The sequence below is a fragment of the Salvelinus fontinalis genome, chromosome 38, assembly GCF_029448725.1.
Source record: "Salvelinus fontinalis isolate EN_2023a chromosome 38, ASM2944872v1, whole genome shotgun sequence".
NCBI classification, from domain to species: Eukaryota; Metazoa; Chordata; class Actinopteri; order Salmoniformes; family Salmonidae; genus Salvelinus; species Salvelinus fontinalis.
This window is the reverse complement of record NC_074702.1, coordinates 30,430,704-30,458,056: the sequence shown is the minus strand read 5'-3', so window position 1 is coordinate 30,458,056 and position 27,353 is coordinate 30,430,704. Positions and strand designations below refer to the sequence as shown.

The window sequence follows — 27,353 nt, the reverse complement described above, 5'->3', positions numbered from 1 at the left end:
CAACCCTCAAAAATCTGTTATGACGTTGAATCAACGTGGGAAACGAATTGGATTTGCAGAAAGTCATCAACGTAAGGGAATTTAGTATTTTTTTCAGGGGTGTGAAAAGTACCCGATTGTCATACATGAGTAAAAGTAGAGATACCTTAATAGAAAGTTACTCAAGTAAAAGTGGAAGTCATTTGGTAAAATAATACTTTAGTAAAAGTCTAAAAGTATTTGGTTTTAAATATACTTAAGTATCAGTAGTAAATGTAATTGCTAAAATATACTTTAAGTATCAAAAGTAGAAGTCATATAAATTCCTTATATTAAGCAAAGCAGGTGGCACCATTTTCTTGTTTTTTAAAATGTATGGACAGCCAGGGGCACACTCCCACACTCAGACATTATTTACAAAAAATATGTTTAGTGAGTCCACCAGGCCAGAGGCAGTAGGGATGACCATGTGCTCTCTTGGTATGTGCTTGAATTTGACCATTTTCCTGTCCTGCTAAGCATTCAAAATGTAACTAGTACATTTTTGTTGTCAGGGGAAATGAGTAAAGTAAAAAGCACAATCATTTTTGATAGGAATGTAGTGAAGTAAAAGTTGTCAAAAATATAAATAGTCAAGTACAGATACCCCAAAAAACGACTTAAGTATTTTTACTTAAGTACTCTACACCACTGCTTTTTTTCACACAACTTTGAACCAAAATCGAATGACGTGGTGACACTTTTTGTCGATTTCACATTGAATTCACGTTAGTTGACAACTCAAACAATTGTAAATCCAAACTAGAAGTTGATCTGCCCTCTGTTCCCAGTCTTACTGCACAATTTCAATAATCATTTCAAATACTTTAGCTAGGCTTGATCGAATTTGCCTGGCTTAATGGAACCAATACAGTAGTCAAACCCTGCCCATCCGGCACGCCAGGAAGGCCTAAGTAAACATGAGAAGTATTTGAAAGATGTGAAATAGTATTTGAACCCAGGCCCGTGAAGGACCCATGTTGCGATGAAGGCAGAGGAAATAAAAGAACATTGTGTCCTGCAAACTATTCCCCATGGTAGCATTGACTATTGGTTCCATTAAGCCAGGCTAAAGTATTTGAAATTATTTCAAATAGTATTTGAAGCCATGTCTGATACGTCCCTTACTTGCTATGTTATGCTGTAAAACCGATGTGAAATAACACATGGGCTTTCTATAACACTACATTATTTGATTAAAGAGTGCGTGGCACTGCCGGTTAAAATGGAGCATTAAGCCCATGTGGCCTTGATTGAGCAGGGCACAGGAAGAGATGTTGGTTCTGCAGTAAGACTGGTGTAGAGTATACCCACTGGGCACAACCATCAGTTCAACTTCAAGTCTCGATTTACATTTTCATTGGTTTACTGTACTCCATGTACTGCGTTGGCGAGACAGACGTATCTCTCATTTCTCAGAAGGAGAAGAGAAAAAAAAAACAGCAGGGCCGCAGCCTGGTGAGTCATCGTAGGCATTCTCCTCTTCTTTAGAGGGGAGAGGCTTAGGGTGGGGCCATCGAGGGTGGATTGGATCCCGAGGAGAACACACGGACACACACACTTACAGTATACCCACACACACCGGCTACAGAGAGAGACCAGTAGGCAGAGAATTTGGTAATTGAGCGGTCTTTTGGCAAGAACAGAGAGTACCCTCTGAGCCTCTGGTGACTGTGACTCATTTCATTTCCCTTCCGGCCCCCCCAAAAAACAAAAAACAGTTCTACCACATTAGCCAATGGACCAGATAGTGCTTAAATTGTGTCTTGAGACCCAAAGCAGGAGCAGTCTCCGCTGGCCATCCTCCATCACCTACCCAATGACCTAGGAATTGACATCTAGTTGGCGGTGCCCTTTGATGTCACATATGTACTATTGATGACAGAGTTGCCTCCCCTAGCTGAAAAACACTGTTTTGAGGTGGACAAAACCTGATTCGGATTGAGCCAGAATATCATATGATTGAATCAATCCCCATCCATTACAATGCATCATCTATTTTCTCAAATAGATTATATCTATTGTTTCCAACTATCTCCCTCTGCCACCATGACAAGCAGGGTTGGGGTCAATTCCATATCAATTCAGTCAATCCAGGACGTCAACTGAAACTCCATTTTCTATTCCAAATCTCGGCATTTTCATCCAATTTTAGTTAACTTCCTGCATTGACCAAGATTTAAATGGAACTGACCCCAACCCTGGTGGCGTGTGGCCTCCTCCCCTGTCTAACTCCGGTATCTGTCCTCCCCTGTTAGATCTCGGACATCCAGGTGAATGGCCAGTCAGACGACATGTCGGCCAAGGAGAAGCTGCTGCTGTGGTCCCAGCGCATGGTGGACGGCTACCAGGGCATCCGTTGTGACAACTTCACCACCAGCTGGAGGGACGGCAAGCTCTTCAACGCCGTCATCCACAAACACCAGTGAGTGGTCCTCTGTAGCTCAGTTGGTAGAAACATGCTGCTTGTAATGCCAGGATACTGGGTTCGATTCCCGAGACCACCTGTACGTAAAATGTATGATTGGAGAAAGGGTCTGCTAAATGGCATATCTTTTTTTATTATTTTTAGTATATTACTTTGGCGGTCGACACCTCAAGCCACAATACGTAGTGTAACATTTACAGTGTTTCATCTCTGTACCCAGAAGCAAATCTTGGGTAAAGTCTGTCCCTAAGAGACTATATACTGCACCTAATGCTCAGATACTGGCGAACATCTTTGGATTTTAGCCTCAGAACGTTACACGTAAGCCCCGCTGTCGCCCCAAAATGTAGCCTCACCTCCAGCCATTTCAGGTTTGTTCTTAATTAACCCCCAAAAGATTAACCCCCCAAAATAGTACCCTGAATGTACCCCTCAGTAGACTGCACCCACTCATGTTATTACCCACAGTAAGTGGCACTAATAGGTGTTAATATGTCTTGTCCTGGCGTCTCCGGTAGTGCTAAGCTGTATGCAACACATGACACATCACCACACTTATGTTTTATTCGATGTGAAGCAGATTGGGCAGGAATGGAACATATTGCCAAATGTCAAATTGTAGTGTGTGCCATGCTAGTTCTGACTAGTCCCTCAAATATTATTATTATTATTTTATCACAAGGTCATACATTAGGTCATATCAGTACAGTCATTGGTAGGTATGCTTGGTAGAAGAGCTGCTTCAAATGTACGATATATATAGCTAGATGCTTGACCATTAGTAACTAAACTACCAGTAATTCATAGTAGTATTTTTCTCTTTTACACCATGTGTCCAAATCCCTCCCCATCCACCCCGGGCAATATTTATTTAATTGATTTATTTCCTTTGTATCCTCGTGTTGATGTCCACATCATATATAATATACACTATATATACACAAAAGTATGTGGACACCTCGTCAAATTAGTGGATTCGGCTATTTCAACCACACCCGTTGCTGACAGGTGTATAAAGTCGTTCACACACCCATGCAATCTCCATAGACAAACATTGGCAGTAGAATGGCCATACTGAAGAGCTCAGTGACTTTCAACCTGGTAGTGTCACAGGATGCCAACTTTCCAACAAGTCAGTTCGTCAAAGTTCTGCCCTGCTAGAGTTGCCCCGGTCAATTGTAAGTGCTTTTATTGTGAAGCAGAAATGTCTAGGAGCAACAACGGCTCAGCCGTAAAGTGGTAGGCCACACAAGCTCACAGAACGGGACCGTGGGGTGCTAAAGCGTGTAGCGTGTAAAAATCGCCTGTCCTCGGTTTCAACACTATCTATGAAGTTCCAAACTGCCTCTGGAAGCAACGTCAGCACAAGAACTGTTTGTCGGGACCATCATGAAATGGGTTTCCATGGCCAAGCAGCCGCACACAAGCCTAAGATCACCATGCACAATGCTAAGCATCGGCTGGAGTGGTTGGTTCGGGCTAGGTCCCTTAATTCCAGTGAAGGGAAATCTGAACGCTACAGCTTCCAACTTTGTGGTAACAGTTTGGGGAAGGCCCTTTCTTGTTTCAGCATGACAATGCCCCAGTGCACAAAGCCAGGTCCATACAGAAATGGTTTGTCAAGATCGGGGTGGAAGAACTTGACTGGCCTACACAGAGCCCTGACCTCAACCCCATTGAACACCTTTGGGGGGAATTGGAACGCCGACTGCGAGCCAGGCCTAATCGCCCAACATCAGTGCCCGACCTCACTAATGCTCTTGTGGCTGAATGGAAGCAAGTCCCCGCAGAAATGTTCCAACATCTAATGGAAAGCCTTCACAGAAGAGCGGAGACTGTTATAGCAGCAAAGGGGGGACCAACTCCATATTAATGCCCATGATTTCGGAACGAGCTGTCCGACGAGCAGGTGTCCACATACTTTGAGTCATGTAGTGTATATCTACACACATGAGTACAAATGTAAACTATCAGGTACATAATCAATCAGACACTGCTTTCAGTTTTGACAAGAGAGAGAAAAGTTTTCCGTGTCTTATAAAAGAAGGTTGTGTATCCACTTAGTGTTTATTTCTCAGTTCTGACTTGTCCTGAGGTAAATTACGTTTTTTACATCTAACTCTGTAGTTGTTCAATCTCCTCTCCTGGCCGTACTTGATCGTACAGGTTTCAGGCAGCTCTAATAAGACATTTCTTTGAACTTGTCATTGCCCTGGGCTTGGAATACCACAGGCGGGTGTTGTCTCAGATAGATACAGGTATTGGCACTGATTTGAGCACTTGCTGTATATGCTGTTATTAGTATGTTATTAGACTCACTAATGCCCATTTCAGGTGGATAGGGTGCTGTCTGAGGCACCTGGGTGGTGTTAGAACTGGGAAAGATGGGTTTGTTTACTTGTCCTTTCATAAGAAACTATTTTTCTAGGGAGCCTTGGACTAGAGGAGTGACCTGTTGAGTTCTCAGTGAATCACTCCTTCTGTTAATATTACAATGGCCTTAGAGCTGCTTTAGCCTCTGCTGAAGCACACAGTTACGTATAGACATGAATATGAGAGCGGATGAGTGGAGACACGTCTGTGGTCTCTCAAAGTGGGAGGCGGAGTCCCAAAAAGCCACAGAGACGGGCACATTATCTGTAAATAATAGGGTCTTTCCAGCACATAACATGTAATGAAAGCAGCACCCTTGCACATCCCCAGGGAGTCTGAATGGAACATGAGAGCGACTGAAAGAGGGCCACGTGATGAGGGAAATCTGGGTGAATACCCAGCAAGGCGTGGCACAAAAGGAAGGAAGAAAGAGAGGCCCGCGGGGCAGGTTCAATCAAAGCTGTGCGTGTACCTGCAAAGTTCAGCTACACCCTGCTCCCTCTAACAGAGAGCGAGAGAGAGAGAGAGAGAACACTTTTTTTTTTAAGGTTTTGAGTCACCTAAGGCAGTCTATTTAGTAACTGATTTTTATAAAGAGAGAGGTGTGTCACTGTAACACTCCTACTCAAACGACGAACGCTGCAGAGTTACTTTTTGCACAGCCTGCAGTCTGCACTATCCACCAATTTGCGCCACTTTTTTAAACCGCTTATTTGGAGGATTGAATGTTGTTGTCACGCCGGGAACTAAGGACCTTACCTTGGACTGGTGAAAGTTACAGTTGATATCGGGGGGGGAGCTGTTTTGGACAGACAGGGCTGAGGTTGGGAGGTCAGGTCAGAGGGGAGGACGGCAGTTAGCCTCCTAGTGGTACCGAGATGTTTCTTCTCTCACGGCGAGGGTCGAGCACCCTTTGTAACCTCAACGTGAAGATTGTGAAGGCGTCTTATTGAAGACGTCAACGCTCGGGTGGGATTTAACTGCACATTCTGCAGACTTGGACACGACTGTTTCCCCGAACAAACACCAAACCATCACAAGGAACCTTGTTAAAATGGTGGGAGCAGCAAAACGTTTGGAATCGGACTTAAACTGTTAAGTGCAACGTTTTCACTTGCCGCTGGACGTGGACGAAACATCTAGCCAGCTAGCTCTCTGTTTTGGGGAGACTACAACTCCCAGAAGGCACCATGATGTCGAGTTTGAAGAGGAAGCTGTCCATAAAGTCCAGGAAGAGGACTGGCCGCTCGTCCAGCAGGGTCACAGGCTTGGTCAGCTCATTGGAAGACCGTGTGGTCATGCAGTGTGACAATATCCCCTCAGAAGGCTCCTCCTGGGACTCAGGCCAGGGATCCCACAGCTCAGTGGCTCACTCCAGCTGCGACTCCCACTCAGGGGACCAGGAACTGGGCCAGGGGACAGGGCTGGGACATGACTACAGCCTCGAGGGAGGGGAGGGGAGGCTGGTCAGCCCCAGTAGGGTAGAAGGGAGGCCCCCCAGGCCACGGAAGCAGCTCTCTTTTAGGGAGGTGCAGTGCCTGGATTCGGCCCCAAGCCCTGGGGACTACTACACTGTCCGCTCCACCCTTCACGTCAAATCGCTGTACGGATCTGCTCTAAGCTTCTCTCTTATTTGTCTTGGGCTTTACTTTCGGAGTATATCAGAATAATGTGAACGTATTGTAAAGAGGGAATGAGTATACTGTGCCATTTAAAAAAAATAGAATAAGTTCTAAACAGTGACATTTTTACTTAATGGATGCAATGAAAAATGAATTAGAGAGGGAACTTTTTTGCGATATTTTGTTGTTGTAGTGTTTACATTGGTCAAGAATTGAATTTGAGTAACAGTATGCTTTGAATGTTTCCCTATGTCTATTTTCTGTTCACTCGGAAAATCCTCGCACCACGGAGAGGATAGTAACGGGGAGCGAGTATAGGTGTTTATCTCATTTGAAACATGGCTGCCCTGGTTGTCTGCTGCAGCCCCATGTAACATTCCGTTCGTATATAGATGCCAAGCACCCCAGGGAAAGCAGGTGTTCAGTACAGATTTCTGACATACAGACGTGGCATTTTTTTAGGACAAGCGATATGGTAGGTAGGAATTATCAGTGTCTTCCCGGCCAGTCCTTATACCCTCCTCACCTGTCTACACTGCCTTTACACCAATCGTGACGGATGTCCCATGGTTTTGTCTCCTCAGGCCTAGACTCATTGACATGAGTAAGGTGTACCGCCAGACCAACGCGCAGAACCTGGAGTACGCCTTCAACGTGGCCGAGACGGACCTGGGCGTGACGCGCCTGTTGGATCCGGAGGGTAAGACGGCACAGCGATCCTTCAGTACATGTACATGTGATGATGGCTGACCTCAACACCAGGGGTGGAATCATAAGTGCACACTGTAGCAAAGAGTTGCAAAATGTTTTCGCAAACGGAAAACGTTTTTCCAACGTAAACAATAGTTTCTATTCGGCAAATTCCCTCCCCGTTTTGTTGTTTGCTTCTGTTTTGTTCCTAGTGAATGCACCCCATGTTCTCCAACCACGTCCCACCTAATTTTGTACTTTTGCTATTTAATGGAAGAAGAGTCAGGGGTGAGAGACTCCAGATGGAACTTGAAGAGCCCCCCCCCCCCATACCCTTCAGTGCTGCTGTACTGTATGAGCCATGTCCAACCAATTATGTTGATAGCTTACTCCTTTCTCTAAATCCACCATGAACATGATCCAGGTGTATAACTAACGTTTACACACATCTTCACATACCAACTAATGATTGGGGACACTTCACTTTTTGTTATACAATGAAAGGTCCTCATCCTAAAAAAGTTTTCAAAAGTAACTAATGTAAAATTTTTTTTTAAAAAAGTAACTCATGTACAAAGTAACTAATTAAGTACCTCAAAGTACTTAATTCCGTTTTTGGTATTTGCAGCGTCTCCATTCCTCTTTCGATGTGAAAAACCCCCCCTATAAACACATATTATTTCCCCAGATGTTGACGTGCCACATCCTGATGAGAAGTCCATCATCACCTACGTGTCGTCCCTGTATGATGCCATGCCCCGGGATGTCCAGGATGGAATCCAGGCTAACGTGAGTGCACTTCTGACCGCCGCTGATCTCTAAACACGTCATTATTTTTTTTACAAGATTGTCCCTAAACCTGACATACTCACAAACTAGACACCTCATGTCCGAGACTCAAATTGATCAATTTAAAAAGGACACGCTATAAGCCACTGCTATTGCATTCAAACCTACTTTCAATGAGAGTTCATTCAGGGAAACTCCTGGATTATGGCTTGTGACAGTCAGAACATGTAATCGCTTTGTTTATGACACTGAAGGCAAGAGTCGCTCCAGTTTGGAACTACAATAGAAGTCCTGCCATCCTAAATGCAGGAAATGAGCAACCTTCTGTGTTTACCACAAAGGACTTTCTACCCAACAAACACCCCTCTCACACCACAGCACGATCACAGCACACAGAAGAGAGCTGTTGGAAAAGCAGAATGGTGTACTGTATTGTATTGCCAAAACCAATTTTAGAGTCCAATGCTAACTAAAGATGTACTCAGTAAAGGTAAAGTGGGGAACTTTTGTAAAGGAGGGAGCTTTTGTTTATTGCACATGTGTGTACTAATGCACGTACACACACACACTACATTATCATTCTCTTTGTCTCTTTCAATAAAATCTGCTTTATTGGCATGATGTAACATTGTACTGTACATATTGCCAAAGCGTAATAATAAATCAATATTGTCAACGGGACAATCAGTAACAACATTCACTCACTCACACTCTGCTCCTTGTCCAGCCACACAAGGCTGGGCCTGTTGACACCTAATTGAGTGAGGGTGGTGTGTGAGCAGGCGAGTTATCATGGCTCTCCAGCAGAAAGGCTCTTGGCTGTCTGTCGTTCAACCCCCGTCGTTGTCTGCTGTGTCCTGTGCTACAGGAGCTGGAGCTGCGCTGGACCGAGTACTATGAGCTGGTCACTATCATTCGGCAGTGGATAAGCCACCATGTCGTTATCTTCGGGGAGAGGAGGTTCCCAGGCAGCTATGAGGAGATAGAGGTGAGTCTCCTACCTGGACAGTTACTAGTAGGGTTGTTGTGACTGGGATTGGGATGCTACCTGTGGCTGGTCACGTCATGTATTATTGCTCGATATGGGAGCGTGTGTACTGTAACTTGGATACTGAAAATACTGTATGTGTTTCTGTGTCTATATATCGGGGCTGTAGCTAAGGCATTTTTTGTGGGGGGGGGCTGTGTATTATGATTCTAACATTTCTCCACACACATTTTTTGTTACCATGACCTAGCCTATTCAGAGACGCCTTACATGAGGTAAAAATCTGTCGTTCTGCCCCTGAGCAAGGCAGTTACCCCACTGTTCCTAGGCCGTCATTGAAAATAAGAATTTGTTCTTAACTGACTTGCCTTGTTAAATAAAGGTAAAAAATAAATATATATATATATATATATATATATATATATATATATATATATATATAATGAACAAGCAGCTAGCTCTGCCATTCGATCCCACATCAAACAGAGCAATTACAGTCTAGAGATTGCATTGTCTCGTGTGGTTGCATTGTGTGGCATCTGGGTGGGTGGCACTGGAGCTGAGAAAAGCAGACCTGAAGAGACACATTATTCTACCTAATCCTCGGCGGAATCTTCCGTACTTCCCCTCCCCATTCCCTGGCTAGCGTGCCTGCAACTTTCTCTGTGGAGACAAAGGGGACTGTCAGACAAAAGGCTAGGTCATCTAAGTTCTCCTATTGGATAATGTTTAAAACATGTATTAATCCTATCAGTTGCTGTAATCATCAGTTTCCAAATCTTGTACAGTCAAACAGAGGAGGACGCACCTCTGTCTCAAATTTCCTTTAGCAACTCGAACACCTATTATATGGCGGAATGGCGTTATCAGAATGAGCAGTACACGGCTGCGTATATTGTGCTTCTAAGTAGTCTAGTTCCAAGATCTCTTTTCTTAGAAAATGGTTCCCAAATACAGACAAAAGCAGTATCGCAAGTCTCGATTTGTTTCTATTTGTGTTGATACCCCGTCTGTGTCTTCTAATAAGGCATCTGACTTTTCTATGTCTACTTTTCAACACCCCTTATCTTTGTTAGCTTGAGTTTTTATTTGGGAAGGTGTCAGAATAATCGGGTTAGCCACGTTATTGATCTCTGGCCAATTGAAAAGGTCAAGCTCTGTGTGTATGTGTGTGAATTAAGGACATGGGGACATGTTAGAAACCTCCAAGGTTACAATCCTTTCTCAAGTAACGCCCCGTGTAAGAATGTAAACATGTCAACTCACTCATCAAGAGCTGTAGTTTTACACCACAGAAGCAGAACCATCTCCTAGACTAGAGTCAATGGAAGCAGAATCATCTCCTAGACTAGAGTCAATGGAAGCAGAATCATCTCCTAGACTAGAGTCAACGGAAGCAGAACCATCTCCTAGACTAGAGTCAATGGAAGCAGAATCATCTCCTAGACTAGAGTCAATGGAAGCAGAATCATCTCCTAGACTAGAGTCAATGGAAGCAGAATCATCTCCTAGACTAGAGTCAATGGAAGCAGAATCATCTCCTAGACTAGAGTCAATGGAAGCAGAATCATCTCCTAGACTAGAGTCAACGGAAGCAGAATCATCTCCTAGACTAGAGTCAATGGAAGCAGAACCATCTCCTAGACTAGAGTCAATGGAAGCAGAATCATCTCCTAGACTAGAGTCAATGGAAGCAGAATCATCTCCTAGACTAGAGTCAATGGAAGCAGAACCATCTCCTAGACTAGAGTCAATGGAAGCAGAATCATCTCCTAGACTAGAGTCAATGGAAGCAGAATCATCTCCTAGACTAGAGTCAACGGAAGCAGTTTGAATAAGTACTGCTGTCGTGGTTGGGGTCAATTCCATTTCAAATGGAATTTCAGTTTACTTTCTGAATTGACTGTCTTGAAATAGAATTGTCATCAACCCTGTTTAGTGTCATGTAGCATTTTAAAAAGGAAGCAAGAGTAGGATGGATTGATTCACAAGATAATTCGGTAGGTAGCCTAGCGGTTAGAGTGTTGGGCCAGGAACCAAAATGTCGCTGGTTCGCATACCCGAGCCGACAATGTGAAAAATCGGCTGATGTATCCTTGAGCAAGGCACTTAACAGTCATTTGCTCCAGGGGCGCCGTACTGCTATAGCTAACCCTGTAAAGCAACACATTTCACTGCACATGCATATTTCATTTTTCGATGTCAATTTCCCCTTTGTGACCGTTCGAGAACGGTAAAAAAAAATGTCTCCTTCATCCTGTCTCTCTCTCTTTCAGATCCTGTGGCGTCAGTTTTTGAAGTTCAAAGAGACGGAACTGCCTGCAAAGGAGGCCGCCAAGCACCGTTCCAAACTCATCTACCAGTCCTTTGAGGTTAGCCATACACAAAGCTTCTATTCTATTATTTTCTATTCTATTTGCATTCTAGTCTATTCGATTCTATTTTATTGTATTCTACTCTATGGTATCCCATTCCATTATACTCTATTTTTGATAGATTGATATAGATAGATAAAAGTGGTTGTCTGATTTGTGGCTAGAGGTCTAACACTTCTTATTTTACACCACCCCCTCTACAGAGTGCAGTGCATGCTGGTCAGGTCAAGGTTCCTCCAGGCTACCATCCAATTGATGTGGAGAAGGAATGGGGCCGTCTGCACGTGGCCATCCTTGAGAGAGAACGACTGCTCAGGATAGAGTTTGAGAGGTGAGTGAGTGACGCTGTGTGGTGGATATCAATGTCTGGCCATATTATTCCCGAGTCCATCAATCCTCATCTGGATCTACACTGACCAAAAATACAAACGCAACATGTAAAGGTCTTGGTCCCATGTTTCATGAGCTGAAATAAAAGATCCCTGAAATGTTCCATACGCACAAAAAAGCGTATTTCTCTCACAAATTCTATGCACAAATTAGTTTACATCCCTGTTAGTGGGGATGCCAAGATAATCCCTCCACCTGACAGGTGTGGCATATTAATAATCTGATTAAACACCATGATCATTACACAGGTGCACCTTGTGCTGGGGACAATAAAAGGCCACTCTAAAATGTGCAGTTTTGTCACAAATCTCAACCACAGATGTCTAACGTTTAGAGGGAGTGTGCAATTGGCATGCTGACTTCAGGAATGTCCACCAGAGCTGTTGCCAGAGAATTGAATGTTCATTTCTTTATAAGCCGCCTACAACGTCGTTTTAGAGAATTTGGCAGTGCGTCCAACCGACCTCACAACCGCAGACCCACGCGTATGCCGCCGTGTGGGCGAGCGATTTGCTGATGTCAACGTTATGAACAGAGTGCCCCACGGTGGCTGTGGGGTTATGGTATGGGCAGGCATAAGCTACTGACAACAAACACAATTGCATTTTATCGATGACGGCTTGAATGCACAAAAATATCATGAAGAGATACTAAGGCCCATTGTAAGGTCCATTTTTTAAAAAGGTATCTGTGACTAACAGATGCGTATCTGTACTCCCAGTCCCGTGAAATCTATATATTAGGGCCTAATGAATTTATTATCTCAATTGACTGATTTCCTCATATGAACTAAGTAAAATCAATTCAATTGTTGCTTGTTGCGTTTATATTTTTTGTTTACTATATATCTACTCTCTTCATGTGACCTTGTTAGTTTCTGCCTGTTTTGTTAGAAAATAATTCTTCATTTTACAAAATGGGAAGAATATGTTATTGTTGTCTGTGTGAGAGCATCCTGGATAACTAACTCCATTAGTCTATTAAACCCAGTTTTACCTGAGTTGCACTGCTCGGGGACCTTGTTTAGGCTGTGGTTTGTCTAGAGTCAGCTCCTCTAGAACAGTAATACCATTGGCACGCCCGAGGTTCGCCATCTATGATGCCGTAAGGGGCTCGGCCACTGTCCTGCCTGCTTTCTCCAAGTTCTTCAGGGATGACTCGACTTTAGATGGAAGTTTCCACTAGTTTCTTTGATTGAGTAGCACCACGAAGCGTAGATTAGAATATCAGACCGTTGACGAGTGCAATCTACTTACGGCGAATGAATCGTGATTCATATGAAAACCACAGAAAGTGACAGATGGATTCGTATCAAGCCGATTCTATTTATCAGACCATGTGCCGTTTTAAACAGCTGCAAGAACAACCTCTGAAGCGAAGTAATGCACAGTAATTCTGTTACCCATCTCCCCTCATTCGGAGACTCCATATCCAGATGTTATGATTGAATCAGGCTTTCCCTTTGCAAATGAAGGGATTGCAAAGAAAGCCATCCTCTGTTCACGCGGAGCGATTTATTTATTTTTTTTACAAAATGTATTCTCGTCAACGTAATCCGATATGATTGTCTGTCAGAAGACATCAAATGCCAAGGTTATCGATATCATAAGGCTAGGTAGCTGGAGGGATGTTGCGTTGCAAGTTGTCTTGAAATGGGCCGGTCCACTGTCACGAGACAGTCTTGTTTGCCTGGTCCATGTTCAGTGTAATGGGCAGTCATCGTTCACTAGTTTGGACTAATTTTATCAGACTGGGCAGCGCTCTGTCTGGGCAGCCTTATTCATGACCTGGGATGAGGAATGGCTGAACAAGCCCAGCAGACATTTGTTGTCGCTACCAAGGTTGGGAGAGAATTCCCGTGACACTATGGGACTGTGTTAAGAAGAGCCACCGCTCTACCTGGGACTTTAAAAGGGAGAGCATCGGGACAAGAGCATGGCATTAGTGACGGACCCTTATAGAGTAGAGTGCCTGCTGCATTCAAAGAGGCTGTAAGTGTCATGTTCCGGACTTTCAGTGATTGTGCTGTTGTGGTCATTGTGTTACTATGACGTTTTTAGCTGTGGCCAAGCAAGGAATATGTTATATTTGATACTTGATATTCTTAATCGTGACAATTCTTTGGGGGTTTGTTTGTTTTTCTATTGATTCATTCACTTTTAGCATGGTACAGAAATGAAATTCTATACCCAGGTCCGTGTTGATCCTGACCTGTTATGTTTGCTAAAAACCATTGAAATAAAAATGCTTTGACCAGATTAGTGTTAACGCTCCTCTTCTCTTCCCTCAGGCTAGAGCGACTCCAGAGGATCGTCAGCAAAGTCCAGATGGAGTCAGGTGTGTGTGAGGAGCAGCTCAACCAGCTGGACACCCTGCTGCAGACGGTGAGTCTTGGACCACTAACACTCTGACAGTACAGTGAGGCCTGAGGCTGGGCCTGGGAATGAGCCTGCGACTGAGGCTGGGACTGGGCCTGGGAATGAGCCTGCGACTGAGGCTGGGACTGGGGCTGAGGCTTGAGCTGGGATTGGGGCTGGGAATGAGGTTGGAGCCGGGACAGGCTGTGGCTAGAGCTGGGGGAAACTAAGGACAGCCATTGTCCTCAATTATGTAAAGTTGCTATAGGCCAGTGATTGGGTCAAATGACTCATACCGGGTAAGTCATATGCTCCAGTTAGAAAATCATTAGCTGTCTCTTTACTACCTCATTCAAAACCAATGTGTCCAGTCATCACCAGCGAAAATGCTCCAATCAGAACGGTATTCCCTCTCCTGCCATACAACAGCGTGAGGTGGGCTGGATACAGTCTCACATAACAAAATGAAGCTCTGAACTGTTCTCCAGCAAGTCTGTCAATCATAGAAACCCTTTACCTTCTCGCTTTCGAAAGCTCATAGGTTAATGACATTAATATTGGTATGCCCTCCTCCCACTAGGACATCCGTCTCCTGAGTGCAGGGAAGCCGGCTCAGCACACTGCCGAGGTGGGGCGGGACCTGGACAAGGCAGACGGCATGATCCGCCTGCTCTTCAACGACGTGCAGCAGCTCAAAGATGGGCGCCACCTGCAGGCCGAGCAGATGTACCGCAGGTGAGTTGGCCGTTTCAGTTTCTCACAAAATGGATAATAAAGTATCTATTTCCTATTCGATTATATTATATACATTGATCGATTACAGCGATTTGCTTCGTTAGGATAATAATTTTCTCGAAATTATAAATGATATCCCCTTCCCCTGTAGTCATGAACGCTGATTGAAACCTAAGCTTGTTGCATAATCATAGTCATTTAATTGAAGAAATGTGTTACAGGACAGAGCACTTACCTGTCAAAATGCGCGTCGTTCCCACAGGGTATACCGCCTTCACGAGCGTCTTGTGAACCTGCGCACCGATTACAACCTGCGTCTCAAGTCTCAGGTGACGTCCACCCAGATGATCCAGACCCAGACCATCCAGCAGTCGTCCTCCAGGGTGCGTCCCGAGCTGGACGAGGTGACCCTGCGCTACGCCCAGGACCTGCTGACCTGGGTGGAGGAGAGTCAGAGGCGGATTGACGAGGCCGAGTGGGGCTCAGACCTGCCCACCGCGGAGTCTCAGCTGGGCAGCCACCGGGGCCTGCACCAGACCGTGGAGGACTTCCGCGCCAAGATCGAACGGGCCAAGGCTGACGAGGTACTAGACCTTAAAGGGGCAAAGGTGAAATATGTTTTAGTGGGGTGTTATAATACATTTGTTTCATAGACTCTCTATATCTCCGTATATTTCCTTTACACTTTCAATGAGTTTATATCATGTACTTTGTATTCGATCCGAGGGAATGGAGACATTATATACGTTCATTACCATCCTCAAGTGCTAGATTCTCTCTGACTGTGACATTACATTGATGTGGCCTGTGTGTCTCTTGTGTCCCTCAGAGCCAGCTATCCCCAGTCAGTAAGGGGACGTACAGTCAATACCTGGGCAAACTGGACCTTCAGTATGCCAAGCTGCTGGTAAGATCTTTATTCAGAAGCGTTATTTAGTGTTAAATGTAATATTTTTTGGGTAAAGATGCTGTTATGGGTCAACTACCACCAGGATTAGTAATAATTGTATTCTCATAAATGCACACACACAGTATGTAATCTAATCTTTCCTCTTTCACCGCTCTCTCTCCCAGAACTCCTCCAAGTCTCGTCTGCGTAACCTGGACTCGCTCTATGTGTTTGTCAGCGCGGCAACCAAGGAGCTGATGTGGCTCAACGACAAAGAGGAGGAGGAGGTCAACTACGACTGGAGCGACCGCAACACCAACATGACCGCCAAGAAAGACAACTACTCGGTAGGTCAGAAAAACAAACACACACAACTTGAAAAAATATATCAGAAACGCTGTTGAGACAGCTTGGTTTGTTGAAGTGCACATTTTCTGAGGCCTAGAAAAAGATTGAATAGATCATACAGTACTTCTAAACTCTAGAGTAGTGCTCATCTGAATGTAAGGCTGTTGCTCATTGATAGCTCATCTTGATTCTTGATTCTGAAGGGTCTGATGCGTGAGCTGGAGCTGAGAGAGAAAAAGGTCAACGACATCCAGGCCACAGGAGACAAGATGCTGAAGGAGGGCCACCCTGGCAAGAAAACAGTGGAGGTGAGCACTACACTACCCCCAAGTGGTCTCCATGTGCAATAGCAGGGTAAACCTGGATGTATGCATTAGTACACAGAACTGCATCTTGTAGTAGATTGTTTTGCAGCTAAAAACAAGCATGTCTTATTGGACAAGATCAGGTAGTCCCTCCCTGTTTCAGTCAGTATTCCTCCGCTTGGTGCCTAATGAACACCACCCTGTTTTGCTCAACTCTTGTCCCCCTTTAATTTCCAGGCCTTCACAGCAGCCCTGCAGACTCAGTGGAGCTGGATCCTCCAGCTGTGTTGTTGCATCGAGGCTCACCTCAAAGAGAACACAGCTTACTACCAGGTTTGGATGCTCCGAATCATTTTCAAAATAGCGAATGTCTCATAAACCTGCATGGTTCTATAAGTAATAGTTCCAAACACAATTGTTGACGTTCTCGTGTTACTGTTCAATACACACGCCCCTTATCTTCTTGTGCTTCCTTGCAGTTCTTTTCGGACGTGAAAGAAGCTGAGGAGAGGATGAAGAAGATGCAGGAGACGATGAAGAAGAAGTACAGCTGCGATCGCGCCACTACGGCCACGCGACTAGAGGACCTGCTGCAGGATGCGATGGTACGTAGCCTAATACACAGTTGGACTGTCTACGGGTGCTTGTGCTCCCATAAAACATGAGGTCACCTATCTCTGGACCCGTATTCATAAATCGTGAGAGTAGGACTGTGGATCTAGTATCAGGTCTGCTTTTTATATATGATGAACGGAAAGGGGTGATCCCCTGATCCTAGATCAGTACTCGTACTCTGAGATACTTTATGAATATGGGTCATTCGTCTCGTCGGCAGGACTTTAGTCGCGTCAAATGCAGCGAAAGCAAAGCAGGAAACTCTCTTATCTTTTTGTCCCGTCTTTTTCCTGAAGATGTTGAATTGTTTCCCTTCTTCACCAGGAGGAGAAGGAACAGCTGAACGAGTTTAAGACTCACGTGGCCGGCCTGAACAAGAGGGCCAAGACCATAATCCAGCTGAAGCCTCGTAACCCCACCAAGTCCATCAAGGGCAAACTGCCCATCCAGGCCGTGTGTGACTTCAAACAGATGGAGGTAAGCATATCGTCTTTATCATCACCCTTTTGAAGGTATCTGGTGTAGGAATAACGGCTCTACCTATGTAGAGGAAGTAGATACTTCCTTTTTGTTTGTTTGTTCATTCATTTGTTTGTTCATTCTTCATTTATTCATTCTTCCTGGTTCGTTCATTCATGCCGGTCTAGCCATCCACCATCCATCCATCCGTCCGTGGACTGTAACGTCTCATGTCCTCCGTCTCTCTGTGCAGATCACCGTCCACAAGGGAGAGGAGTGTGCTCTCATCAACAACTCCCCGCAGCCCAACAAGTGGAAGGTCCTGAACCGCTCCGGCATTGAGGCGGTGGTGCCGTCAGTCTGCTTTCTGGTTCCACCTGTCAACAAGGAGGCTATGGACAGTGTTTCCAGGTGAGACTCTTACATCAATACACAGCGCTCTCCATCAATGGATCACGCGGAGCCCGTTTTTCTTTTTTTGTTGTTGCCACGTCCCATATCTGTTTTGCGCCGTCTTCCGTCACAATGACCATAGGAGTTGGTAAGGTGACACAAACAGATCTGGGACCAGGCTGTTTTTTCGTGACCTAGCCTTGATAAAACTCTGGGCCTTAGTTATATTTGTTTTACAGTACAGTAACACTCCCTTCTGTCTCCTACCCCAGTCTGGACTCTGGTCACCAGTCGATGCTGGTCCTGTGGCAGAGAATGCACGTGGACATGAAGAGCATGCTTTCTTGGCAGTACCTGACGAGAGACATCACACAGATACGTACCTGGAACATCACCATGGTAAACGCTAGTCATCTGGGTTTTTATTCTTCATCTTGGAGGGGGGGGAAAAAACGGAGACAGATAAATAGTCATTGGAATAGTTTGACGTTAGTTAACTGTTTTGAAGCTTAGACGTGCACTATTTTAAGTTCAACGTGATCCTCGCAGACAGCCAATCAGTCACCCTGTGAGAGGGAGTCAAGTGGTCACCCGGTTGGTGTCACTGTAAGTGTACTGAATCGAACGGGGGGATTTGCCATTCCTTTGTTGCTTTCCGGTGAGGTTGAGTCTGGAGCGCTGTTATTTATAGAGCAGACCATGTAAACATGGACGAGTGTTTTATTGAGTTAGAACACCTCATGGGTTTCCAAATGGAATTAACGGCGGGGAACGTTCGTATGCTGTTACGACAGTAAGGAGCGGTGTCTACCAAAGCTTGTTTTGTATTACGTAACAAACCAACTAAAAGCCTTGATTGTATAGTAGATTGGATTTTTATCAAATGTAACCGCCTAAAGCAGGTTGTGATGCAGGCAGGGTACATGGGCAGAATGACAGTGACAAATTGACAGGCAATTCTGATCGGTTCCTCTCACACGGAGGTTTTGAAAGATTATAACGATTAAGATGAACTTGTTTTAGATCGACTATTTACTTACCCCTCTCCTTATTCTACCTCTCCCTCTTTCCCCCCCTCTCTACATCCTCTTCCTCTCTTTCTCTCTCTCTCTCTCTCTCTTTTCTCTTCTCCCTCTCTCTCTTTTTCCTCTCTCTCTCTCTCTCTCTTTTTCCTCTCTTCTCTATATAGTTTAAGACCATGAAGGTGGAGGAGTACAGGCTGATTATGAGGAACCTGGAGCTTCACTATCAGGACTTCATGCGTGACAGTCAGGATTCCCAGCTGTTTGGTCCACACGACCGTATGCAGATCGAGGGCGACTACTCGAAGACCACACAGTACTACGACAACCTTCTGCGCTCTGTGGAGAAAGGTCAGTTCCACCTACATGCTCACGAACAGACACAACAAACCTCTGTAACCCTTTATTTTACAGCCTGGTACTTACCTGGTGTTGACATGGTATTAACTAAGAAACGAATCGGGGTATTAGTGGGTACTTTCTGGTTTGGTGACTACCTGGTTTGACAAATAATTTATAAGTAATTACCGAATAAACAGCGGGCTGTAAAATAAAGTTTTGATCTCAGTTAGGGTGGCATCCACTCTCCTTCTCTGAGTACCACCAGCAAACAGTCTTCTTTACAGTGGATGTGTGTAGTCAGGGGTGAAAGGCGTGTTACTGTACACCAGTTCAGCAACATTGGGTAACTGTCAAATTCACCTTTCAGGACCAGTGGTTAAAACCAAAGGTAAGTGTGTCACGCTAAGCTATAATTCACACAGGCAACACTGAACCGCCATGCTTTTGAACTATGGATGGTTGGCACGTCCAAAAATGAACGATTTGTTGTTTCCGTCACTCCAACCCCATCAACTTACTGTGTTCACGTTAATAGCAATGCTTTCGCTAGCTCTTACAGCGTTTGAGTGAGTGCATGCTATTTTTTCTTTTTTTGTCCATTTCCTGTTTCCAATGTGGCTTGGTTTGTTTTTTTGTTATGCAATATAGTGCTGTAGAAAAACACATTCAGGTAGTGGTCAAGCTGTGTTTTGCTGTGTGTAGAGATACCACTGCACAGTGGGTCATTTGTAATGCAATATGCTTTGTTTGAATGCATATCAACCTGTGTGTGTGTGTGTGTGTGTGTGTGTGTGTGTGTGTGTGTGTGTGTGTGTGTGTGTGTGTGTGTGTGTGTGTGTGTGTGTGTGTGTGACACACTACATGTGAACACATGCATGTCTGATCATGAACCATATGAATATACTGCACAAAAAGTGTGTGTGTGTATGTATGTATGTACAGTTGAAGTCGGAAGTTTACATACACCTTAGCCAGATACATTTAATCTCAGTTTTTCATAATTCCTGACATTTAATCCTAGTAAAAATTCCCTGTAGTCAATTAGTACTTGGTAGCATTGCCTTTAAATTGTTTAACTTGGGTCAAACGTTTCGGGTAGCCTTTCACAAGCTTCCCACAATAAGTTGGGTGAATTTTGGCCCATTCCTCCTGACAGAGCTGGTGTAACTGAGTCAGGTTTGTAGGCCTCCTTGCTCACACACACGTTTTCAGTTCTGCCCACAAATCTTCTATGGGATTGAGGTCAGGGCTTTGTGATGGCCACTCCAATACCTTGACTTTGTTGTCCTTAAGCCATTTTGCCACAACTTTGGAAGTATGCTTGGGGTCATTGTCCAATTGGAAGACCCATTTGCGACCAAACTTTAACTTCCTGACTGATGTCTTGAGATGTTGCTTCAATATATCCACATAATTTTCTTCCTCATGATGCCATTTATTTTGTGAAGTGCACCAGTCCCTCCTGCAGCAAAGCACCCCCACAACATGATGCTGTGCTTCACGGTTGGGATGGTGTTCTTCGGCTTGCAAGCCTCCCCCTTTTTCCTCCAAACATAACGATGGTCATTATGGCCAAACAGTTCTATTTTTGTTTCATCAGACCAGAGGACCTTTCTACAAAAGTACGATCTAAGTCCCCTTGTGCAGTTGCAAACTGTAGCCTGGCTTTTTTTATGGCAGTTTTGGAGCAGTGGCTTCTTCCTTGCTGAGCGGCCTTTCAGGTTATGTCAATATAGGATTCATTTTACTGTGGATATAGATACTTTTTCACCTGTTTCCTCCAGCATCTTCACAATGTCCTTTGCTGTTGTTCTGGGATTGATTAGCACTTTTTGCATCAATGTACGTTCATCTCTAGGAGACAGAATGAGTCTCCTTCCTGAGCGGTATGACAGCTGCATGGTCCCATGGTGTTTATACTTGCGTACTATTGTTTGTGGTGCCTTCAGGCGTTTGGAAATTGCTCCCAAGGATGAACCAGACTTGTGGAGGTCTACAATTTTTTTCTGAGGTCTTGGCTGATTTATTTTTATTTTTCCATAATGTCAAGCAAAGAGGCACTGAGTTTGAAGGTAGGACTTGAAATACATCCACAGGTACACCTCCAATTGACTCAAATTATGTAAATTAGCCTATCAGAAGCTTCTAAAGCCATGACATTATTTTCTGGAATTTTCCAAGCTGTTTAGAGGCACAGTCAACTCAGTGTATGTAAACTTCTGACCCACTGGAATTGTCATACAGTGAATTAAAAGTGAAATAATCTATCTGTAAACAGTTGTTGGAAAAATGCCTTGTGTCATGCACAAAGTAGATGTCCTAACCGACTTGCCAAAACCATAGTTAACAAGAAATGTGTGGACCTAAGGGTATGTAAACTTCCGACTTCAACTGTATGTAAATATCTGCAATTGTAATTCCATTCAAAGCAGTGAGGTATTGCAAGGTAAAGAACGTACATGGAAGAAAACAAGGGAAAGGTTTCACCACACTATAGTCAACCCTCTATCTTACCACACCTACACCCACAGTGACCACACCCATCCTGCCCTAAGCTCTTCACCATGATAATATAATCATTTTATTACTATTGCCACTTCTACCCGAAATGATTTACAGTACAGTGAGCGCTGTACATTTTGACTGTGATCCCTGTGGGTCTTGAACCCACAACCTTGGAGCTACTAGTGCCACACTCTTACCACCCTAACCGATCTCCACAATGTCCACGCTTGCACACAGGTGAGCAGGACGAGTCGATGTGTGTGACCTACATCACCCAGATCAAGGACCTGCGTCTACGGATAGAGGACTGCGAGGCTCGTACCGTGGCCCGCATCCGCAAGCCCGTGGACAAGGACCCCATCCAAGACTCTGCCCAGAAGACCACCGACCAGAAGGTGCTGTACCTACACTGTACTAACTAAAGAATACGTTGTGACTTAGGTCTAACCTATTTATTGGACAGGTCTCCTCTGTAAAAGACACTCAGTGGATCAACCTGTATAAATATAGGATAATGAAGTATAACCTATATACAGGTAAAGGTAATGGCGGGGGAGGGGCACATCAGTGCTAGTGTCCATGGGACAACAGATACCGAAGTTAATCACCAAAAAACAATGACGTTTTATTTGAACACTGGGAATAGCGTCATAAAGAACCCTGAATGTGTTTTTAGGAGCTACTGTCAAACTTTTATGGAGGGGGAAGCACCTAAAATGTGATACCAAGCAGGGTTTGGTAGGTTACTTTCTAAATGTAATCCATTAGTTACATGGCCAAAATTGTAATAGATTTCTTCCCCCTTAAGATGCATTAGAAGGCGGCAAACCTTTATTTTACCACTTTTACTTATTTACCGTTATTTTACCAGGTAAGTTGACTGAGAACACGTTCTCATTTGCAGCAACGACCTGGGGAATAGTTACAGGGGAGAGGAGGGGGATGAATGAGCCAATTGTAAACTGGGGATTATTAGGTGACCATGATGGTTTGAGGGCCAGATTGGGAATTTAGCCAGGACACCGGGGTTAACACCCCTACTCTTACGATAAGTGCCATGGGATCTTTAATGACCTCAGAGAGTCAGGACACCCGTTTAACGTCCCATCCGAAAGACGGCACCCTACACAGGGCAGTGTCCCCAATCACTGCCCTGGGGCATTGGGGTATTTTTTAGACCAGAGGAAAGAGTGCCTCCTACTGGCCCTCCAACACCACTTCCAGCAGCATCTGGTCTCCCATCCAGGGACTGACCAGGACCAACCCTGCTTAGCTTCAGAAGCAAGCCAGCAGTGGTATGCAGGGTGGTATGCTGCTGGCTTTTACCGACATCTATTACTTGATAAATCAATGTTAGCGTTTACATAGTTCGCCATAAATGGATGTTGCATTTTACTTTATGGGTTGGTTATGTAGGCTTCTTCTAACCCATTGCTTTCTGCTACAGATAATAATATGATTAGGCTATATCTTTACATTAAAAACCAAAGTCTGTCAGATTTCCAGTCATTCCAATTAATTGAATACCCCTTGATCTTCAAGAATAGGACTTGTAAATATGGAAATATAGATTAGCCAAAATGTTTTACCTGAGCATTACCCAAAAACGAAGGACTTATTAGCCTACTCTGTTGTTTATGATTTTGTTGACAGGCAGGCTCATTGCTTTGAGTTTAAAAATAAATGCTGCTCTCACTGAATGGCATTCTATGAGCACTACTGAAAAGTGCAACTTGCATATGAAAAATGTATACCATATTCTGTGTTTGCTATAGGCTTATTGTTTCCGTTTTTCTTTGGCGACACTTTGATACCTCTATAATTTGCAGAGTTTTAAGTCTTATCAAAAGTGTGCGCGTTTGAGCATGTGTCCATTAGGCCTATGGGCATTTCCCTGAATCAGCACAAATTAAATCCAGCAATAAAATCCCCACTTGTGATCTTCTTAAATGAAACTTGTTTTTGACCGTATGGAGCACAATACCACAGAGGAGTTTAGAAGGAAGGAACTTCCTCAAACTTTTTTTCCCTAGGCTGGGATCTGCTCTATGCAGCTGTTGCAAGATCAACGTTTTCACTGGCTGTCCACTGGTCACAAAAACAATGATTGATAAGGCGGCTTAAACGTATTTCATTCAATCACTGTTGCGTTAAAATACACACATCCATTTGTGAGCAGCCATCCACAACCACCACAATCCGTGAGGTGCAAATAGCTAAATGAGAGAGCACCAGTGGGATTCAAATCAGGGCGCTATGTAGATATCAATAGTGAGTGATATCTGCTGTCCTGCTGTCAATCTGCTGTCAAGTTGGATCATCTTTGGATTCCCGACAGCACTCGCACCGTTGGAAGACATACTGTAGCTTGAACTTTTCAACGGCGGTTTGAATGTCATTGAGAACCGTTTTTTCACAAACATCCTTTTTGAATGTAAAAGTAAGTCGTTTTTCAAAAGCGTCTGATTGCAATATTTTAGCTGGTCACGTAACGTACATTTTTGTTTTGTTTTTTCGTAATCAGTTACATGTAATCCGTTACTCCCCAACCCTGATACCAAGCTACAGACTGGCACCAAAAACAGGACAGAGCACTACACAGAATAGGAGAGAGAGAGAATGAGGAAGAAAGAGAATGAGGTAGGGGTTGACAGAGAGGGGATGAAATACCGAGAGAGGAGACAGCGCGGCCTAATTACAGCAGATTGCAGCTATGGGCTTTCTGCGGTGGGGGAGAGAAATGTGAGAAGGAAGGGGGCTTGAGAAAGGAGATATACATACTGTACGGGAGCCAAGTGCAGCAGGAAAGAGAGGAGCGGTGACTCAGTGGAAGGGAGGATAGGCAGGGCAGAGGTAGATAGAGAGGGAGGGAATGGAATGGCATGGTCGCCGCCTTCTGCGCTGCCTCTGAGGGGGGAAGAGGGAGAGAGGAGAAGGCGAGTCATGAGAGTAAGACAGAGAGCGTGAGAGAGAGAGAGAGAAAGGGAAAATAGAGTAGTGTATAAGCTCAGTGTGTCCAGTAAGTCCCTGGGCTGTGTTTCTCTATGGAGACTGAGGGTGACTGGCTGGAAGGCCCACTGCCCAGTCTGCTGATCCAGCTCCTCTGGACCCTGCTGGCTCTGGGCCTAGTGGGGATCCTTTCTCTGCTACTCCACCAAGACCGCTGGCAGCTCCTCACCCAGAGAGTCCACACACAGGTCAGGCTCAGGAACACACTGCTTCCTTGGGCCTGATAGGAGGGGACTCGTTCAGCATTATGATACTCGGTGGAAGCTTGTAATCGGAGGAGGTTTTCTCCCTTTGTTTTGCTATTTGTCCTTTCTTGATCTTAATCGTCATGCGCTTGTTTTTCTCCTGTTTCAGAAAGTCCAAGTGGAGCTTGAGGGCATCAAGAGGAACCTGGACCAGGTGGCCGTGAAGACCGAGGAGGTCCTGAGTACCACTCCTCAGCAGTCCAGCACTGCGCCTGTCCTGCGCTCTGAACTGGAGTTCACCCTGAAGAAGATGGACCATGCCTACATCCTCTCCTCTGTCTATCTAGAGAAGTGAGTCGGTTTTCTTTCTGTAGCCAGTTTCCATTTCTGGGGTTCTCATTGCCCTGACAAAAGCAACAAACAAGCAAGGGGAAAAATACAACATTCTAATCAAGCAGCATTAAATCTCTCACGCCACTTCCCATCCCTCCTCCACTGACATGTCCTTTTCCTTTGCCTCAGGCTGAAGACGGTGGACGTGGTCATCCGCAACACGCAGGGGGCCGAGGGAGTGCTGAAGAAGTACGAGCAGCGACTGCGCGAGGTCCAAACGGTTCCCAATGACGTCAAGGAGGTGGAGACGTACCGCACCCAGCTCAAGGTGAACTGACTGGGCACAGCCTCAGCCTTTATTCTCGTGTTATTTTTCCACTGAACAACCGGGCGTTTGTTTCGCAGTTCTCTGAACACTTACCACCTCTTTGTATGACACAGTTGGTCCGCTTTTTCCAAGCCAGAGAGCTGGAGAGGCTTTTGCATAAACGCTACTCAGTAGATAAGTTGTGATGTTTATTACATTAGAAACACATGCGCTTTGGGACATTAATGAACTGTGTGGGATTCATTACGGGTTTCTTGACAGCCAGCGCCTGTGTATTTTTGCGTTTTATATATATCTTTGGATCATGATCATGGAAACAAGGCAGGTTTAAAAAGAGAGAGAAACTGTTTACGTGATGAAACACAAGAGACGTGCCTAACTTGATTCCGTGGAAAAAAAATTGTAACTTTTTTGCAGAATTTTTTTTGACGTAAGCTACACTTATTGATAGCTTATTTAAACTGTTGCTCTTCCCTACCGTCTCCTTCCCTGTAGAAAATGCGCGCTGAAGCGGAGGGTGAAAAGCCCGCATTCGATTCTCTGGAGGGCGAGCTCGGAAAGGCGGCAGCCGTGAGCGAGAAGATGTCTCGTGTGCACAGTGAGCGTGACGCTGAGTTGGACCACTACCGTCATCTCCTGTCCGGTCTCCAGGACCGCTGGCAAGCTGTGTTCTCCCAGATGGACCTGCGTCAGCGGGAGCTGGAGCAGCTCGGTCGCCAGCTGGGTTACTACAGAGAGAGCTACGACTGGCTCATCCAGTGGATCGGTGACGCCAAGCAGAGGCAGGAGAAGATCCAGGCCGTGTCCATCAGCGACAGCAAGACTCTGAAGGAGCAACTGGCCCAGGAGAAGGTACTGATGGGGGAGTATTAGGGGTCCATTACATCACTGCATCGCTCCAGGTGCTTAGCTGGTCAACTGAACATTATGAAAAATAAATAATTTACACCTGTTTTTATACTTCTTATTTTGTATACTACTATGAATGTTATAAAGGTGTGCTTTGTGTAGTTCTCATCGTTGAACATACACAGGCACACCTTGAAATCCCATCCAGACTAATTCTGATTATTTCCCCCAACATAGAAACTTCTGGAAGAGATCGAGCAAAACAAAGAGAAAGTTGACGAGTGTCAGAAATATGCGAAGGCGTATATCGACACTATCAAGGTAAGCATGCGCAACATTCGTGTGCAAACGCGGGAAACCATTATTACATTCACATACAGCTTTATTTAAATGTCTTCATTTCATACGGTTTAATGATGACACATCCTGTTTCTTTTTTATTAGGATTATGAACTCCAGTTGGTGGCCTACAAAGCACAGGTGGACCCTCTCTCGCCGCTGAAGAAAACAAAAATGGATTCTGCCTCAGATAACATCATTCAAGAGGTCTGTGCCACTTGTGTAATCTGAACGCAGGTTGTCATTCTCTGACACACCATTTGCAATGTCAGGAGAGAAGTTTAGATCCGTAGTTTAAGCCAGACCCACACTAAATCAAAGGTTTCCTGTTTCATTTCTCCTCCATCCAGTATGTGACGCTAAGAACCCGCTACAGCGAGCTGATGACTCTGACCAGTCAGTACATCAAGTTCATCACGGAGACACAGCGTCGCCTAGAGGGCGAGGAGGTGCGTGACAACACACTGGGATATCCTAACCCTTACCCATTGACAACTGATGAAAAACAAACGCATGACCACTCTTTTGCACGCACAAATGCATACGCACACATTAATGTATGGATGATATTCTTTCGTTTTGAGGTAAAGTATGGTTTGGAAACATTGGCATTTGCATGCTGTGCTGTAGCCGCAGGATGTTAGGGCACCTAGCAGACAGGAAGTCC

The 27,353-nt window shown here is 44.8% G+C and overlaps 1 protein-coding gene across 25 annotated transcripts in view; it reads left to right on the top strand.

The window, feature by feature from the left end:
• Window positions 1-27,353, top strand: part of plecb (plectin b) — a 188,137-nt gene that overhangs the window by 147,903 nt on the left and 12,881 nt on the right. For 17 of the 25 annotated variants that reach the window (XM_055903157.1, XM_055903156.1, XM_055903164.1 and 14 more), the window contains 25 exons: window positions 2,277-2,443; window positions 7,026-7,141; window positions 7,820-7,920; window positions 8,789-8,908; window positions 11,185-11,280; window positions 11,487-11,614; window positions 13,964-14,057; window positions 14,611-14,765; window positions 15,028-15,373; window positions 15,595-15,672; window positions 15,840-16,001; window positions 16,206-16,310; window positions 16,545-16,640; window positions 16,787-16,912; window positions 17,247-17,399; window positions 17,635-17,792; window positions 18,047-18,173; window positions 18,964-19,147; window positions 21,881-22,038; window positions 25,007-25,188; window positions 25,360-25,498; window positions 25,994-26,350; window positions 26,585-26,668; window positions 26,792-26,893; window positions 27,037-27,135. In XM_055903157.1, the coding sequence (XP_055759132.1) occupies window positions 2,277-2,443; window positions 7,026-7,141; window positions 7,820-7,920; window positions 8,789-8,908; window positions 11,185-11,280; window positions 11,487-11,614; window positions 13,964-14,057; window positions 14,611-14,765; window positions 15,028-15,373; window positions 15,595-15,672; window positions 15,840-16,001; window positions 16,206-16,310; window positions 16,545-16,640; window positions 16,787-16,912; window positions 17,247-17,399; window positions 17,635-17,792; window positions 18,047-18,173; window positions 18,964-19,147; window positions 21,881-22,038; window positions 25,007-25,188; window positions 25,360-25,498; window positions 25,994-26,350; window positions 26,585-26,668; window positions 26,792-26,893; window positions 27,037-27,135 (3,633 nt within the window). The remainder of the gene's footprint in view (window positions 1-2,276; window positions 2,444-7,025; window positions 7,142-7,819; window positions 7,921-8,788; window positions 8,909-11,184; window positions 11,281-11,486; window positions 11,615-13,963; window positions 14,058-14,610; window positions 14,766-15,027; window positions 15,374-15,594; window positions 15,673-15,839; window positions 16,002-16,205; window positions 16,311-16,544; window positions 16,641-16,786; window positions 16,913-17,246; window positions 17,400-17,634; window positions 17,793-18,046; window positions 18,174-18,963; window positions 19,148-21,880; window positions 22,039-25,006; window positions 25,189-25,359; window positions 25,499-25,993; window positions 26,351-26,584; window positions 26,669-26,791; window positions 26,894-27,036; window positions 27,136-27,353) is intronic. The other 8 variants (XM_055903158.1, XM_055903159.1, XM_055903175.1 and 5 more) reach the window with 1 other exon arrangement.